This window comes from Oryza glaberrima, chromosome 11 (genome assembly GCF_000147395.1).
Source record: "Oryza glaberrima chromosome 11, OglaRS2, whole genome shotgun sequence".
In the NCBI taxonomy this organism is placed as follows: domain Eukaryota; kingdom Viridiplantae; phylum Streptophyta; class Magnoliopsida; order Poales; family Poaceae; genus Oryza; species Oryza glaberrima.
Genome location: NC_068336.1, coordinates 1697745 through 1714453, shown reverse-complemented (window position 1 = coordinate 1714453; position 16709 = coordinate 1697745). Strand labels below are relative to the sequence as shown.

The following is a 16709-nucleotide window of genomic DNA, read 5'->3' as shown; positions in this document are numbered from 1 at the left end:
AATAAGGTCAAGTCATATCAGAACATTTAAACATGATCGTGGTGGCTTTCTTAGGTTTGCTCAGAGCTTTCAAATCACCGCTGTTAATTTGTTAAATTCCAGCAAGAAAGAGTGCTAAAGTTTGAGTTAAACTAGGGTGTTGGAAGATTCTTCAGTATTGTTCTTCTGTGTCAGTTCTTAGTTAAAGTTTAACTTCTGGATTTCTTTCGCGGGGATTTAAGGAGCTCTTTTTGACTGCCTTCCCTGTGGATTATTTTTATCGTAGTACAGGAACTACAGATTACTTGCTGCTTGACCTGTTCAGTTTGAGGTACAAATCCCGTTATTTTCATGTTCACTGGTGTTAGTTTGTAGGAACCTTAATGCTTTGGTTTAGGGTTATGACTAATTGCAATTAATTGAATTTTCAATATGTTAATATTGTGTAGTTGGTTTGCTTCCATTAGAAGCGATTGTCCGACCACTTAATCTGCATTATGAACATTTTTTGGCATATTGAAACCAGAGAAACTGAAGCCTGTGGTATGAATTGGTCATGGCTAGGATTAGACATTGGTGTATAAGATGGTTTCTCCATTCCATTCAAGACTGGTGCTACTTCTTTTCTCATCAAAACTAACAAGTGAATGATGTTATTTGGAGGAAATTTATCTGCTTGGTACTTTGCTGTTAAGTCAAATCCTGCTATGGTTCATGGATCAGTCAATCTTGTCAGAACATTTAAACATGGTCATAGTTCTCACAGAATTTTGATGTTAACTTGTTTACTTCCGGAAAGCTAATTTATCAGTTAAGATGGAGATGGTTATGTAGTAGCTAAAAGGCCCATCCTAAAGTTTCTATGATAGATGATTCTTTTGGCAGTTACTTCCTTTGAACAATATACAAGGTTATGAAGGTGATGCTGGAATCTTTTGACTAATGGTGAAAATAATTTGAAGATTTGTTTCAAGAAAATTGATGGAACTGAATTTGCTTTCCTGCTCTGAGAAGTAAATTCGATGGTTGTGTAAAGTGTGCCATTATAAAACCATCTATTAAATGTTCTTGTGAGTAGAAATCTATGCTTTATGAACTGTGGAAGAGTTATCAGTAGCACTATCTGATCTCTAATTAGTTGGCCCAACTTGTTTCTCTTGTAGTATCTTTAACATCTGGGCATGTAATGTTCTATAACTAGCTAGATGGTGGGTTCAGTCCAGTATAGTTTGGCCCTTTGTCTGTTCGTTTGGTGTGTTGTCTTCAATGTGCTCTTTAAGCATCCTAAAGATGTTGGAAATTGTAATTATCAAATGATTCGGACTTCCATGTCCTGATTTGGTCTGTAAGGTTGTTGTAATATGATAATTTATTTTGACAATTATGTATTTTATTAACTTATATATTACCATGATCTGTACGGAAAATAAGTTGATGGCATTGTTTTCTCCTGATTTAATTTTGCATATTGAATGTACCACCTCATTCAGGAACTAGGATATTTCAAGTAAATGGCAGGGTCCACTGTTTTGAAAGTTGCTCATCTTCTAACTAAGTTTGTAGATAACTGAAGTTTACAGTCTCAACATTGTTTGCCTAGGCTAAGATAGAAATGTGGATGTTTTCTAAATATTATGCTTTTTATAGGAATTGATAGCGCTTTTGAAATTGACGTAAATCTCTTGAACTTTGTTGCTAATCACCCACAATATTTTTCGAAATATATCATACATACATTTTCACTATGTACACTAAAAATATAATTCTGCTAACTTGTCTGTAGATTATCTCCCCTGACATTAATTATCTTTTATATTTTCTTCTTACAGTTCGTCTGGCACATGCCTTTTTTTAGTGCCCCCACTTTAAGATTTACCGAGAAAGGACCTTAATTAAGGCTAGTATCTCATTCATTGTCGCTTACCAAAGAGATTGTTTGAATGTTGTGTATGTTGTGTAGATAGTTCCATACTCAAAGAGCAACTAATATATACTATCTTTTTTTGCCTGTATGGATGCGCTATATAATGGGTGCCCTCCTCTTCGTATAATATTACGCAGTTCATAAAAATGTCTCACTTGATTAACACTTTCATTTATTTGTTTGACTGTTTGTATGTTGTGTAGGTAGTGCCATACTAACAGAGCTACTAATATATACTATCTTTTTGCCTGTATGGATGAGCTATAATGGGTGCCCTCTTCGTATAATATTATGACATTTATTCAAAATGTATCACTTGATTAACACAGTTTCATTTATTTTATTTATGATGAATATGTACTCCGTATGCATGCTTATTAGGTTTTTCAGGGTAGTGCTTGTTTATTTCAATATCTTCATGCTTTGAAGATAAATTAATTAGTTCAACCTAACCTTGTTTTCTGTAGAATTCTTTCTTTGTATCATATACCTTCATGTGTGGAACTTCCATTTCATTTTAGTATGGTCCTTGCATGTTCTCGTTAGATGGCTAGCACTCTTTTCTTTATTTGATTTGAATTTTGTCCTTAGGTTTGTTTTGTTGCGTCATTTTTCTTATGTGAAATGAGCTAGGGCAATCATCAGCTGTTATTTGCCTTCGATTGAAGTGTCATAGGTTGCCGTTTTATTTGTCTTGGGTAGTGGTTCATTCTTGTTTGTACGTTCAGAATTTTAGTTTCAAGAACATTGTTCACCATTCTATTATTATGTCATTTAAGGTGAATTTTCTAAAGCGAACTTGAAGAATACTAATCCTTTATAGTTCAGCTAAACAGCAATATGGTGGTTTTATTTATGCATCAAACTTTGTGTGCATGGTTTCAATTTTTTTTTTAATCTGAACCAGTCTTAATCGCTCCATATTATCTGGTGGTTTTAAATCTATTTTTATTTAATGCTTAAGTGCTTTTAGTTATTTTTTTTATTTTATTGTCTAAAGCTTGATGCTCTCTGTGAGCTAAATATATCCTATGTCCTATATATCCTTAACATTTCATTTCTTCTTGCTAATTATTAATTCCAGCTTTGCTTATTTTCCATCTACATTTTGTTACAAAGGCTATATAATATCAATGTTCTAGGTTGCTTTCCTAATGTTTGTTCGTTTGATGTCAAAATATGAAGGGATTACTGTGTGAAAACTTGTGTTTTTGTATGTGTTTGTGTCTAGTAATGTATGAGATACTAAGTTCAAATAAATATAGTGTTTTTTTCTGGACATTGTTGAGTTAGTAACTGCCATTTTGTAATGCTATCAAAAGCTCCGATGCCTTTTGAGTTCTAAAGAGAATAATTTGGGTTGAATTGAGCCTTTTATTTTCTTTTACTCTGGCAATAATTTGTTTAATCATAGTTCATGCTGCTCCTTTCTTTTTGGCTACCCGTTGATTCCTTTTAGAGTGCAGAGACTTAAATTTTCTCTGAATTTTTAATCTTCTGTACAACATATTGGCAGTGCATATCAGAAAATTTCTTTAATCAGCATATTTAAAATGTTTTTACTTTTTAGCAACGTGATTTACACCTAAAAATGTTAACATTAATGTCATCTTGAATTCTTGATTATGACTTGATCACTGACCTGGCTTATGCTGATTTCTGTTTTGTGTTTTCTTCATTAGCTGTTATTCTAATTTAGTATTGATATATGTGATCAGCGATGCACCTACAGTTCTGATTTAGTATTGATATATGTGATAGTAAATACTAGTTTTTATAGTTTACTGAACAGGATGATGAATATGGAATAAAATCACTATAGTGCGCATAGTCCTGAATGTATAATAACTGAAATATTTCGGATTTATACTTTCCACCGTGGTTCAATATGATCTTTAACAAGATGATTAATGTGCAACTAAATTAAACATTGCTTCAAGGATAACTTGTTATTATAATTGTCCTGGCCTATAACCTTCTGTCAGTTTGTGTACATCATTTTATTTAGGAAATGCAATCCTAACATTTTGACTGTCAATTAAATTCGGTATGCTCAATCCAAATTATGTGGCTTCATTTCTGTGTGTAGTCTGCTCTAATGCTTGAGGCGTACGTGTTGGAGTAGTATTAACCATGTTGGATGTCCTTAGTTCTGAATGCACTTGCGCTGACTTTGTATTTCATGTACATCCTGTGAAGACAATAATCTAAGATCATTTCAGTTGGATGAGATCAATATTTTACATAAGCGTTCTACCAACCGTCCTTTTCATGTTGTTCTAATATTGATTGTTACTGGTTGTCGTTCCTTGAAAGAATGAATGGGATCTTCCATTTATCATGAGGTGTGTTGTACTAGGTGTATTGTTATCTGCCTGCTTTGTAAGCAAGAATGTCTATTTCCTATGCGCATTTGCATTGCCAGTATATTTTACTGTGATTGTTACATTTGCATTTGAATTTTGTCTTTTCGTTGGTATAGCTCCCTCTGATATAGGTTGCTTGTAGAGCTCTGTGAATTACTGATGACTGATTTGTGATTATAGTTGTTTTGTGTTAAACCTTTTGGTTTCCTTGATGTTTGATGGGCTATGGGTAGCTTAACTTGATTCTTTTGCCTTTGAATTAAATTTTTTTTTCACTTGCTTCATATCTGTAGACGGAATGTTGGGGTGTTCTGTTTGGGGTAGGGGGTGCCTAACACTGCCAATGCCGGTCCCAAGCCCGGATAAAAGTGGAGGGGGCACTGTGTCGGGGTGTTTTCGGTGAGAACTGAGAATTGCTAACAGTTATATGCAAAAGTATCTTCTTGCATTTCTGAACGTCAACAGTTGTTCTCTCGTGTGATCTGCATCGAACTTTTGCGCTTGCAGTTCATTAGTCGATGCAGTGGAAGGCAGAGCTCGACAAATATTCTGCACATGAGCTGCAATGACACTGAATTAATAAGCTATCTATGTTTCTGAGCTAGCCTTCATACATGATACATCCCGGTATGACATTAGTGGACAATGAACGCTCGTCCCGAGCTGAAAGGATCATTGCCACTAAACTTGTTTACTCTTGTGAGTTGTGAGCTCTCCAAGTCTCCAACGCTAGTTGCTCCAGGGAAGAAACGCTCCATAGCTTCACTGATCAACGTTACAGAAGCAAACACGCATTCCCATCCCAGAACACACACGAACACCACCACCGGCGCCTGCTGCCTAGTGCGCACCATCCTCTGCCACGACCCACGCCGAGTGAGCGTACAGGATGCGCCCCTTCCACCCCTGCAGCAACCACCCTGCATCCTCCTCGATCACGAACTCCTCGTGATGCCTCCTCCTCACCCTTCTCCTCACCGCCTCCACCACGTCGCCCTCCACCGCCGCCTGCCTCAGCCCCGCCCGCCGATTCCTCGCCTGCCACCGCCTGTACGTCTCCGGCCGCTCCACCCGCTCCGCCCCTTCCCCCGCGATCACCCCCACCGCCGCCCGCCTCAGCACGTCCCTCTCCAGCACCACCCGCAGGTGGCTCCCCTCCTCCGGCGTCGTCGCGCCCAGCATGTCGAACAGCGCCAAGAAGAAGAAGAGCGCCTCCCGGAACCCCGTCGGGAAGAAGGGCGCGCCGTGGGCGCCGTTCACCACGGCCTGGACGAACACCGCCGGGCGCATGTCGCGGATGCTGCCCAGGACCGTGTCCCGCGGGCTCGGGTCGTCGAACACGCCGCTCTCGTCCATCAGGGTGCCCAGGCTGAGCACGTCGTTCACGACGACCGCCGCCTCGTCGTCGGGGTCGACGCCGACGACGTCCTCGGCGGTGACCGTCTCCCACCTCGCCGCCGCCACGGCGCGGAACTTGAACGGGAGCCCGAACGCGCGCGCGCAGTTGCTGAGCCGGCGCCCCGTCCTCTCGAGCCGTCGGGCTGGCCGGAACCCTGGCTGGGGATGGCCGACGAGCGTCATCCTCACCTCCGGCGGCCCGCCTTCCCTCTCCGCCAGCCGCTGCAGCAAGGATGGCCACTGGAGGCCGTGGTACTGACCACCGTAGTCCACGATGTGCAGCCTGCTCCTCCCTTCCGCCGCGCGGAGGATGCCCATGTTGGCGAACGTGAACGCCACCCACTTGAAGCAGCACGCCGCCATGAACACCTGGTACGCCTCCAGCAACTCCATGGCCGACGCGCGCTCCTCCGCAGACGCGACCAGCCGGCACTCCAGGCTCGCCGCGCCGGCCAGACGCGCCTCCAGGCCATCGGCGAAGTAATGCGCCAGCCGCTCGGTGGCGTCCCCTGTCGGCGACGAGTGCCGCTTGATCTGCTCCAGGAGTTCGCCGGCGCTCCGGCGGTTGCCCGATGCCACCGCCTGCGCGCACGACATGAGCAGCTCGCGCAGGTCCACCACCTCCCCTTTGGCCTGCCTCCTCCGCCGCGCCGCCTTCCCGCACTTCTTCTCCGCGGGGACGCGCGGCGCGTTCGTCTCCCCGTGGAATGCCTCGTCCTCGTCCCCGTTGAGCATCATCTTCTCCAACATCTCGCCGACGCCATCGTCGTCGTCCTCCTCCTCCTCCGGCGTGGCCATCAGTTTGCTCGCCCTGCCCACCTCGGCCTCCAGCTCGTCCCCGCCATGCTTACTACCCTTCCGTCCCCTACCATTGCCGCTCCCCTGCATCATCAAGGCAGCAGAATCCTCCATGGGTGCACTGTTCACCTCACCGGCGATGCCGGAGGAGGAGGAGAGGATCTGGGCGAACGGCTGCTGCGCCTCGAGGAGAGCGGGGTGGTCGGGGTACAGGCAGAAGAACATGTCGTCGTCGATGTCCTCCTCCATGAGAATACGCGAGATGTACGGGAGCACCACATCGTCGGCCGCCGCGGCGGCTTCGGACGGCGGCGCGGCTGGCCCCATGAACTCCAGCAACGCAGCGCCGCAAGACGAACTCCTCTCATCACTGGAGTGGCATATGATGTATTACTTAGGTGTTTTCCATGCTTACATTGGAGTCATCGATTAGCTCCATGTACGATGTATCGACATGGCTGTGGCTGCTGGCATTAGGCATCAGCTGAACATAGGTATCATCTAAGCTCGTTGTTAAATGCATGCGATGCGACCAACACACACAAGAACTATCCACAAGAACTGACGTTGTCGATCAGATCATCAGTTTTGTTCTCTGAAAAGGAAATTTTGTTACGTTTGTTGTATGGATAGTGAAAGTTACAACTGACAAGTGACAAAAAGGAAGGAACACTAGCATCAGGAACAAAGCCAGCACCTCATCTGCTTGTTGAATTTTTCAGAAGAGTATGCAGCAACAAACCAGCCGTCCAGATCAAACCCAATTCGGACACGATCTCTTGGCGTTGGGAAAGCTCAGGGTCTCGTTCGGCGTATCGTCTTCTCTTCGCGGGAAGAACCAGCCTCGAGCACAAGCCAATTTGGAAGTCTCTAGCGCCCCCGCGCTGTCGGTACTTTCTGTGGCTGGTCGCACTGAATCGTTGTTGGATAGCGGATCGTCTTCGGAGTCGAGGGCTGTCACACCCGGTTCGCTGCACTCTTTGTGATCAATGCGATGAGACGATTGATCACTTATTGGTTGCTTGCTCGGAGTCTCGCTAGCTATGGTGGATTGCTCCTTCAACTATTGGTCATTCTGAGTGTCTACCTCTCAATGAGCACTCTTTTCACTCCTGGCTGTGTAACAGTCGCAAAAGGATGGCCAAGGAACATCGTCGAGGGTTCGACACCATTACAACTTTGGTGGCGTGGACGATTTGGAAAGAAAGAAACAATCGGGTCTTCAACCAAAAGAGCAGGACATGGGCGGAAATTGCTAGGGCCATGACGGGCGAAGCGGACCTTTGGCAGTTGGCTAGAGCTGCGATACCAAGGTCGCCACATTCGTTGGGAGATTAGGCTTTTATTTTCTTCCTCCTCCCCCCTCCTGTATCTTGTCCCCTTCGTGTTTTTGATTTTTCGGCCCGCTCTGTAAATACTTTTATTCCTTCTTAATAGAAAGATGCGCCCCTCGCGTATTCTTAAAAAAAAAAAAGATCAAACCCAATTCATCCTGGCGAGCAGAACACGATCGAGAGAAATGGACAAACTTGTATTATGCATCTGTGTACTATGTTTATCATGTCAATATGTCATAGATAATTCCATGAAGCAATTCTATATATATCCTGTCATTTTGAGCGAAATGCTCTAGTGTATCGTCTCAGCTCTGAGATCTGAACTCTGAACAGGTAAGCGAAAGCAGAAAAGATGGAGCACTCTTTTCCCAAGTTGGTCATTGCGCTCGTGCTATTGCTGCCGCTGTGCTCGCCATCGCAGCGTTTGTCTGGAACTGAAACATTGACCTCAGCTGGTTGAGCTCTCTGTTGCTTCTTTCTTTTCGTATAACTAATGAGTGAATCATCTTGGTGATCTCCTTTGCTCTGGATATTTTTGTCAGGGCAGATGTATCTTATATTTTTATGATGTTCTTGTTTGCCTGAGATTTATGAGTTTTTTATGTGTATGCGATGTGAATCGAGTACTTGGTCTTGCATGCCTATGAGTAAAGGTGTGTCGTGTACCTGTTTTTTGGGGTACATGTCTGAAATGAAGTCCGAGTTGCTTGTGTACTTCTGCTGTCAAAGAAATTTGTTCTTGTTGTATTTGAACAGTTTCAGGACCGGTTTGTGCTGCTCATCAGGGATCTCCAGCTGACTGTTGCAGATTTGTGTCCTCATCCAGTTAATGAGTTGGAAAATCATGGGATTTGGCAGGCAGAAAATATTATACAGCCATCGGATTCATGAGTTATGCAGCTCCTAAATATTTTTCCAAAAACAGAACAATCATCTCTACAAAAGAAGTACAAGTGCATAGTTAACAACTCCTAGAGAATATCCCCACACCCAACCACCCATAAAATTGGACAGAGTATCTGCAAAAGAAGGAAATGCTCAGAATTAACAGCTCCTAATAAAACACAAATTCCTAAAACTGAACATTATCTCTGGAAAATAGGGGGGAAATGTGTATTTTACACTGCATAGAAACCAAAGATATTTTACACTAGAAACCAAAAATTTGTATTTGATAACGAACCTGAAAACTAATTACTAACTTCCACTAGATTCCAGGGGTAAAATGCCACCTAAGAAACAACGCATCAACCCTCCAGGCTCCACGGCACTGTAATACTACTGTCTTATCTTCTGATAAAAAGGCTAGAAACAAAATAAACAATATCTACTCATCCTTTGAGGTAGATGAGACCATGAAGCTTCCGATAACATCGCTAGGAATCCGGGCTGATATGGCAATTCATTACAGAAGGTGTACAAATCCGTCTCTCACCCAACTCCGGCTTTCCAGCAAAGCACTGAGCCATTCCATCACAACCCAAAACATTATTAACTCCACATTGTGCTTGGAACGGGTAACTACCCAATGCACCATTGATCCTCGATCGCACATCCACCAGTAACGACCTCAACCGTACCACCTCCGCCTCAAGTGCAGCCTGCCCTTGCAGCCTCTTCACCAGCTGCTGGTTAATGGCACGAAGCCTCTTCACTTCCTCTTCCAAGTGTGCTGTATGAGCCTTCTTCTTCTGCCGGTATTTGCGGACAGCCTCACGGTTGCCCAATGGCTTGCGGCCCTTCTTTGGCTTGGCTTTGTCACCTCCACAACTATCATCATCTGAGCTGAAGACATGGGTGTGGGTGTGGTAGCATGTATGCGTGTGCGCTGTTGCCGATGGACCAGGCGGGTTGCAAGTATGAGTGTGTGTGCGTGTTGTCCTGATGCTTGGCAGGAAATCATCAAGGCTGGTTGGAGTCTCTGGATTTGGAAACATCATTTGGCTGGAAAGTTCTATCTCCCCGTCATCCATATTTTTTCAACAACTTAGAAGATGCAGATGACTAAATGATTGGTCAGGTATATAAATTCTTACACCAAATAGGACCTGATAAAGTTCAGAAAATTCACAGAATCAGATAACATTACCAGGTTGGACTGTTCAAAGAATAGAGAAACTAAATTCCAAAAAAAAAATGTTTCCTCAAGTAAATGAAATAATCTAGGTTAAACATTGGCATAACTACTGGACAGAGACATGGCAGTTTATGCTGCAAATCAGCAAATGTATATTTGAAGCTAACCTAACAATTGCAACCTTTGACATTGCCCTGTTCTTCAAAAACCTAAATTTGTACTAGAATTCTTCAGAACAAAAGGATGTATCAACTATCAAGCATGACTTGACCAGATAAAGCATACATAACAGTTCGTATATGAATAAAGATCAGCATCATGAACCTAACATGTTTCATGGAAATCAGACACCTAGCATCATTGATGATCATGTTAACTGTAGCACTTCGCGTACAATATTGGGCAGGCAAAATATCAATGAATATAGAACGGTACAGCATAGCCGGATAGCCCAATCCTGAGTAACTATGACCCTATGAGCAACCTAAAGATAATTAACTAGGAGTTATTTTATTAGAATGAAGTACATGGATAAATATGATCTGTCATTTTTGTCATGCGCGAAAGCATCAGAAATTTAGAAGTTGGCTAATCCGGCGCCTAGAAGTCCAATACAACATGTACAATCACCATATGGCCGGAAATTTTGATGCAGAAATTAGAAAAAGAATTGGCAATTTAATCGCAGTAAGGGAACTAACCAATCATTCTCAGGCGGAGAAAGCACGCACCTTTCACCTGCTGCCAGGACCCAGGAACGCCGGATTGCAGTGTCGTCGCCGTGCGTCCGATGCTTCGTGGACTCGCGGTCGACCGGAATCTGGAGCGGTGGCCCGGCGCCGCCCTGTACGAGGTTCCCCGGAGGCGGCGGCTCGTCGAGAAGCAGCACAGCTCGGAGGCGGCGGCCGCGGCTTAGATTAGAAGCCTAGAAATGGTTGGCGTCGCGGCATGTACCCGTCCGCCTCGAGAGAGAGTCACAAGGCAACACGACGTGTTCAGCTTGGGCAGCGGCAACCGTGTCTCCAGTCTTGAGCACACACGTCGCTGCGCCACCCAGCCAAGCCACACCTCACTGTCTACCTCAGATTCTTGCCCAGAAATCTCATACTCCATGTGGCTTACAGAGGTGAATTGACGGTACTGCAAAAGCGAAAGATAATGTAAAACAAGCTTACAAAGAGACCTGAAACTGGCTTATACTGTACCAGTGCCTCTTCAGATTCAGCAATCTGCGATATTGGAAAATACTGGTAAATACGCATGTACAGTCTTGTTTCAGAAACGAATTCTTCTAATAAATCGATGAGTACAAACAGTATAAATTATTTCTACCAGATTTTCTGGTAATTTTCTGCGACGGCACTACATCTTCTAAGTGGTAGCTACAGCTATGCTGATCAGATCAGTACGGGCGGCGCCGGCCTTTGTGGCGGCTACTGCTGTTGTCATCTCCTCTCTGCCGTTTTGCACCGGGCCTGCTACTGCCGGAGCTGCCACCACCACCGCCATAGCGGCTGCCACTGCCGCCATGACGTCCTCCACTGCCGCTACGATGTCCAGCTTGCTGCGGCGGCGGCGAAGCCAGCGGCAACTGTCCACCAGGCTGTTGTCTGCAAAGAAGCAACGAAGATATCATCAGCAATGGAAATGCCAAAATGACGTGTAACTGAACAGAAGTCACTTCATCTCATCTCATGCTGATAAGTGATACTCCTTCCATCCATAAAAGTTACACCTATTTCACATTTGAGTTTTTCCAAATAAGTTGTTTCTATTTGTAGTCTTTATGCATTCAAAACTTAAATGAATAGATAAATTAAATGTTTTATTAGAACCCAAGGAGTCATCTAAATACTCATTGGTTGCATGCTTGCATTCACTCCTTGATTTTGTAACATCCAAGATGATTTAATTTCTCCTTGGTCTTGGTGTCAAAAGTAATATGTGTAACTTTTGTGGATGGAGGAAGTAACATGTTATTAGCTTTTCTTTAGAAAAGATGGTTGGTAGCGCTTACACAACATATACGAGACGACCATCCGGTAACATCATTGGAACCATTGCTGCCCCTGGAGGAGCTCTTGGAGCATACAGCATAGGCTGCAAAAAGCAGAGCATACAATGGTTAGAAGGGCATCAATCATCCTTTTCTACATGTATTTCCTCATTGATTGGACAAAGGGGTCTATGATGATGATGTACTCATGTACCTGTGCAGTACTAGCAGGAGCAGCACCATAGGCACCTGGTACTGACATGATACCATATCCAAGTGGAGGATAACTCGGGAGCAATGGAGCTCCATTTGAACTAGGTAGTGGTACTCTATCATCCTTCTTATCAGCAGCAGGAGGTTTCGCAAGTGAGCAATCCAGGACCTGACCTGTTAAGAGAAATATGTGAGACCTTGAGTGCACCAGACAAACCAGACTAAGCATAGTGGGTCATTACAGGGCAAGAGGAAAGCTCACCATCAAGCTCATATCTCTCTGTGTTCTGCAGAGCCCTCATGGCCATGGACCTGTCCTTAAAGTGAACAAAACCATACCTATTATCATGACCTCCTCTTGAAGGAGGAAGAACAACCTTTTCAATTTCTCCATGGTGCTCAAACAGTCTTTTCAGCTGTGCTTGAGTAACATTCTTGGGCAGATTTTTCACATATACAGATTTAACCTGAAAACACACGTAAAATAATCAAGTTCATATAAAACATCATGGTATAAGAATTATACACGAAAAGTAAAATTGTTCATGTTATGCTTGAACGAACCTGAGAAGTAGAGGCCGAGTCGTTATTCTTAGGATCTGCCCAGCTGACTGTAGGAGCATTTGAATCTAGTTTGAATGTTGGGGAAGACATCTCCTGCCTTGCATACTCTGCACATGCATGGTTGTAGTATTCAACAAAACCATAACCCCGATTGCGATTTGCACTTGAGACCTACAAGTACAAAGAAATTTTTAGGAGAAAGAAGATCGAGAGTGCATAACAAAGTTGTTGAACTACCCGGATACATACCTTCATGAGATCAGCTTTTAATACTCCTGGACCAACTTCCTCCACAGCCTTTCTGAAATCATCATCTGTCCAACTATGGGGTACATTTCCAATAAAAAGCTTGTTCTTAGCCTGCGAGGAAGAAACCCTTATCCGCTTTCCCTGTAACGAGAAGCATAATGAAAAAATTCAGTTGGTATAAAAGATCAAGATAGATCAGTTGTCAGCTATAACAGGGAACCAGGAAATATTCTGCACATGTGTGTCCAGGGCAGCAAAGCTATGTTTTCCAAAACTATTGGTAAGAGAACATAAGCTACCACCACTCCCAATCATGAACAAGTGCTTCCTGTTAATGGCATAATCCAGTAGTTTTAACCAAATATTAGAAGTTACAAAACCATGATATTGCTAGAGATCATGTATAGTAGATATATGTGCCCCTCCCTATTTCTTCCTACATATCCAGGGAAACAGGGAGAACAGCTGATGTGTGAGATTACTGTGCTATGTCAAAATCAACAGAAGTTAACTGCAGATATAAGTGCAATAAGACTGAAAAAAAAGGAAAGCTTATTGCATGATAATATCCAAGTGAAATCACTATTTTGTTCTCTACCAGTTCACATTTGGAAACTGAAAAAAGTGTAGTAAAAATGTCCAGAACTTGCTTGATCAATTACCAATCTTAGGATAAAATCTCAATGGCACTGATGGAGCGACAGTATAGACATTGCAGATCAGATGGCATGATAATCAACTTTCAAGTTCAACAGAAAACAAACCTTCAGTTTTGCATTGTTCAATTCTTTGACAACCTTTAATGCCAAACCTTTAGTTCTAAAATTAACAAAAGCATATCCCCTGCTATCGTCCTTTCCTCTCATCATTCTTACCTGCATAAAACGGGAGAATATGTAATTCAGAACAAAACAGGCCACATGGAAACATAAAACGAACAATGTAAGCAGTACTTACTTCCACAACTTCTCCAACTGGTTCACATAGTCTCTTCAGATCTTCAGAAGATACATCACTGGAGATGCCTCCAACATATACTTCAGAACCATGGGGAGGAAGAGCAAGAAGCTCAGCATGCTTTCCCTTTCCAGTAACATCCTTCTGGTGAACACCTTTAGTTTTACTTACACCTTCAGTTTCATCAGATTCCTCTTCTTCCTCCTCATCTTCCTCCTCATCTACCTCCTCAACTTCCTCCACGACATCTTCATCCTCCTCTACCTCCTCCTCCTCTTCTATCTCCTCCTCGATTTCTTCATATTCAATTTCCTCCTCTTCTACCTCCTCCTCTTCATCATCAAACTCCAAACATTCTTCTGATTTGTCTGGTTCAACTGAATTGGCAGAAGCAGCATTATCTGTCCTTCTTGGCATCTTGAAAAGCTCAAAGTTCCGAGGCAACTTTGGAAAGAGCAAAGGAGCCAACAATATTGGGAGAGCAAAGTGATGATACAAGGATAGGAAGAAAAACAACCGAATAAACAAGAGTACTTGTTATGCAATAATCTCAAACAGGATGCAGCCATGGGTATCCAACTGGATAGAAAGAGAATGTATAAGGAACAAATGAGGAAACAGTGGTACGGTTACAAAGGATTCTATGGGGAGGTTCTCAAGATACAATCCCCGATAAGCATGGACATGAAAAAGAGCAAAGAGCAAAGATGATGCAATGTGAAGTATAATGAACAAGCTGATGATGTGCAATAGAATGATGCCAATATTCCATGAAATGGATGGGAAGGAAAGAAAAAAGGCACAGAAATAAAAAAAACACGATGAGAACCATAATATATTGTATGTATTATGCTATAAATTAAAATCTAATTCCGGTTAAATAACATGACAGTAGCTGAGAATCTGACTAATGACTCCCGCAAAAAAAAAAAGAGAATCTGACTAATGACAAGAAATGGAGAAAACACTAATTGGCACCATTTCGATACCACAAGCAAATCAAATTGGGCCCAACACAGGAAACGTTCCATTGCTTAATTTGTAGGATATTAAAAGATATGGAAACTTTTAAGGTGCGCCTAACTTATTTTGGGCCATCCATTCTATCTAATGGTTAATATGACTATTACTCCATACCATGTAATTGGTCATCCCTTGGTCGTTGCAAGGGTAATAAAGGCTTTTGGCTACATGATAAGCAAGGAAAAACGCGTAACTAGCTGGAGCAGGTGCAATCACTTAAATAATAGGGTAGTTTAATGTTGGTTTACTTTTACCCTATATTAGGTTAGAGGTAAGTGTGGAGCACCGCAAAAGAGTTTGATATGGGTTACAGAGGATAACACGCCGACTCCATTTTAATTAAAAAAGAAAAATCGCTGGCACGGTTCAGGACATTACATTTTTCGCACACACTAGAAGAGCTATAATTTGGAACTTAGGGCCTCGATTTGACTGAGAAGATGTCTTCAAATCAACATTTATAAATTCTGGTTACAGTTTGGTCATCTACATACAAGGGCCTGCACAAACAAACCAGATCGATGAAATAGCTAAGTCCTCTCGCTCCCGACTAGCACAATAGAGGTATTTAAAAAAAAAACTTAACGACCTAAATGCCAATCCAGCAATTGCAAAGGTGAAGGAAAATTCTGATAACCAACGCAATCCAACATTTGGAAACGAGAAAATCTTGACGAGCGCCACACTGCTACCGCTCCCAAATAGAACAATAAAGCGCGATCAATAGCGAGGGATAGGACGAACGCAGGGCATCTAAATTCGAATCTGGGATCTGGTTCCTCACCTTGGGGAGCTGAGGCAGGGTGGTCGTCCCGATGGCGGAAATGGGGAACAGCCGAGTCGCCTCGCCACCCGCCAACCCTAGGCTCGAGCTGGAAGAAGACGGCGATCGAATGAGGGAGTTTGCACAGTCTCATCACCGACGAAGTGACGGGGAATACGGTTTAGCCCATCCGCGTCCAGGCCAAATACTTTTGGTTTGTTGGGCCTGGATGGGCCTCCTAAGTGCGGTGAATGAACGATATGGCCCGCCAGGTTCAGCCCATATACAGCCCACGAGACGTAGAGGCACATTTCGGCCCATTTTTCACCGGTTTGATTTCAGCAGTGAGAGAAATGGAAAAAAAGAAAAAAAAAAGAAAAAACCTGGTTGGATACTTGGATAAACGGACTCAAGTGATGGCGATGCAATGTGATTGGACAGAACTTCATATATTGGATTATTTCCTGTGTTAACTTTGAGTGAACCTGAAGAAAAGCCTTCTATGGATCCTCCGGGCTATTAAATAGCCCTCCGAAATCTTGCTATTTTGGATTATTAAACGTAGATTACTGATAAAACTGATTCCATAACCCCTAGGCTATTTTGCGAGACGAATCTAATGATGTATATTAATCCATAATAAGCAGTTGATTACTGTAGCATCACTGTAGCAAATCATAAATTAATATACCTCGTTAGATTCGTCTCGCAAAATAATCTAGGAGTTATGAAATGGGTTTTGTCAGTAATCTACATTTAATACTTTTAAATAATGAGATTCCGGATCCAAACAGGGCTAAAGATTTGAGTGACCAGTGCATGCATTGGATTTAGAAACGTAGTACGAGTAGGAATTAGGATCGAAGTTAGCAGATTCCTGTCTCTAACTAATCAAACCTACTACAGCTAGTCATTCAATCTCAATGTAACCTCTTCACTCATTCACTGTAACACTTTGTGTCCTTTTCCTTGCTGGACTTGCTCCTTTCTCGCGGGACTTTTCTTGCTGCACTTTGAGTGAAACTAAAGATATTTAGTAGCCAATGGATTAAGAAGTTTCGAGTT

The 16709-nt window shown here is 42.9% G+C and overlaps 3 protein-coding genes across 3 annotated transcripts; all 3 read right to left on the bottom strand.

Moving 5' to 3' along the window:
• Positions 1-4720: 4720 nt before the first annotated feature.
• On the bottom strand, positions 4721-6792 carry LOC127754310 (scarecrow-like protein 30). Its single transcript, XM_052279788.1, has one exon. The coding sequence runs from the start codon at positions 6790-6792 to the stop codon at positions 5110-5112; it is 1683 nt and encodes a 560-aa protein (XP_052135748.1). The 3' UTR covers positions 4721-5109.
• Positions 6793-8846: 2054 nt separating this feature from the next.
• LOC127754511 (basic leucine zipper 19-like) lies at positions 8847-10897 on the bottom strand. The gene is made up of 2 exons (XM_052280069.1): positions 10611-10897; positions 8847-9850 (listed from the first exon to the last, which is right to left on the bottom strand). The coding sequence occupies exon 2, from the start codon at positions 9773-9775 to the stop codon at positions 9179-9181; it is 597 nt and encodes a 198-aa protein (XP_052136029.1). The 5' UTR covers positions 9776-9850; positions 10611-10897; the 3' UTR covers positions 8847-9178.
• A 154-nt stretch (positions 10898-11051) lies between these two features.
• On the bottom strand, positions 11052-15803 carry LOC127754509 (heterogeneous nuclear ribonucleoprotein Q-like). Its single transcript, XM_052280067.1, has 9 exons — positions 15666-15803; positions 13859-14302; positions 13666-13776; positions 12902-13042; positions 12653-12823; positions 12351-12555; positions 12090-12262; positions 11897-11979; positions 11052-11489 (listed from the first exon to the last, which is right to left on the bottom strand). The coding sequence occupies exons 2-9, from the start codon at positions 14273-14275 to the stop codon at positions 11282-11284; spliced, it is 1509 nt and encodes a 502-aa protein (XP_052136027.1). The 5' UTR covers positions 14276-14302; positions 15666-15803; the 3' UTR covers positions 11052-11281.
• Between the last annotated feature and the right edge of the window lie 906 nt (positions 15804-16709).

Excerpts from the sequence above, each read along its gene's own strand:
- LOC127754310 (XM_052279788.1), bottom strand. The coding sequence starts at position 6,792 with ATGGGGCCAGCCGCGCCGCCGTCCGAAGCCGCCGCGGCGGCCGACGAT.
- LOC127754511 (XM_052280069.1), bottom strand. The coding sequence starts at position 9,775 with ATGGATGACGGGGAGATAGAACTTTCCAGCCAAATGATGTTTCCAAAT.
- LOC127754509 (XM_052280067.1), bottom strand. The coding sequence starts at position 14,275 with ATGCCAAGAAGGACAGATAATGCTGCTTCTGCCAATTCAGTTGAACCA. Across the intron at positions 12,824-12,901 it reads TAAAAGCTGATCTCATGAAG|GTCTCAAGTGCAAATCGCAA; the intron begins GTATGTATCCGG and ends TTGTACTTGTAG. Across the intron at positions 11,980-12,089 it reads CTCCTGCTAGTACTGCACAG|CCTATGCTGTATGCTCCAAG; the intron begins GTACATGAGTAC and ends TGCTTTTTGCAG.